Source organism: Antrostomus carolinensis, unplaced genomic scaffold (assembly GCF_000700745.2).
Source record: "Antrostomus carolinensis isolate BGI_N321 unplaced genomic scaffold, ASM70074v2 scaffold15650, whole genome shotgun sequence".
Lineage (NCBI taxonomy): Eukaryota > Metazoa > Chordata > Aves > Caprimulgiformes > Caprimulgidae > Antrostomus > Antrostomus carolinensis.
In genome coordinates, this window is record NW_010286614.1 from 1 (window position 1) to 343 (window position 343).

General features: G+C 62.1%; 1 protein-coding gene across 1 annotated transcript in view; it reads left to right on the forward strand.

Moving 5' to 3' along the window:
• Positions 1-8: 8 nt before the first annotated feature.
• Positions 9-343, forward strand: part of SGPP1 (sphingosine-1-phosphate phosphatase 1) — a gene marked incomplete at its 5' end in the record, with an annotated part of 16,410 nt that continues 16,075 nt past the window's right edge. Inside the window, one exon of the mRNA XM_010176820.1 lies at positions 9-215. Within this exon, the coding sequence (XP_010175122.1) occupies positions 9-215 (207 nt within the window). The remainder of the gene's footprint in view (positions 216-343) is intronic.

Genomic DNA, 343 nt, shown 5'->3' on the forward strand with positions numbered 1-343 from the left:
CCTGGCTGGGCCGGAGGCTCATCATCATCTGGGTGTGGGTGATGTACCTGGGGCAGTGCACCAAGGATGTCATCCGCTGGCCGCGGCCTGCCTCCCCGCCCGTGGTGAAGCTGGAGGTCTTCTACAACTCGGAGTACAGCATGCCCTCCACCCACGCCATGTCGGGCACCGCCATCCCCCTGGCGCTGCTGCTGCTCAGCTACGGCCGCTGGCAGGTAACGCTCCCCTCCCCTCCTCCTCCTCCGGGTGTTTCCCACCCTCGGGGTGTAAGGCTGTGACAGACTTGATTTCTTTTGGAAGGAGAGAAGGGCTGAGTTTGGGTTAAATGTGAAATTCCTGCCTC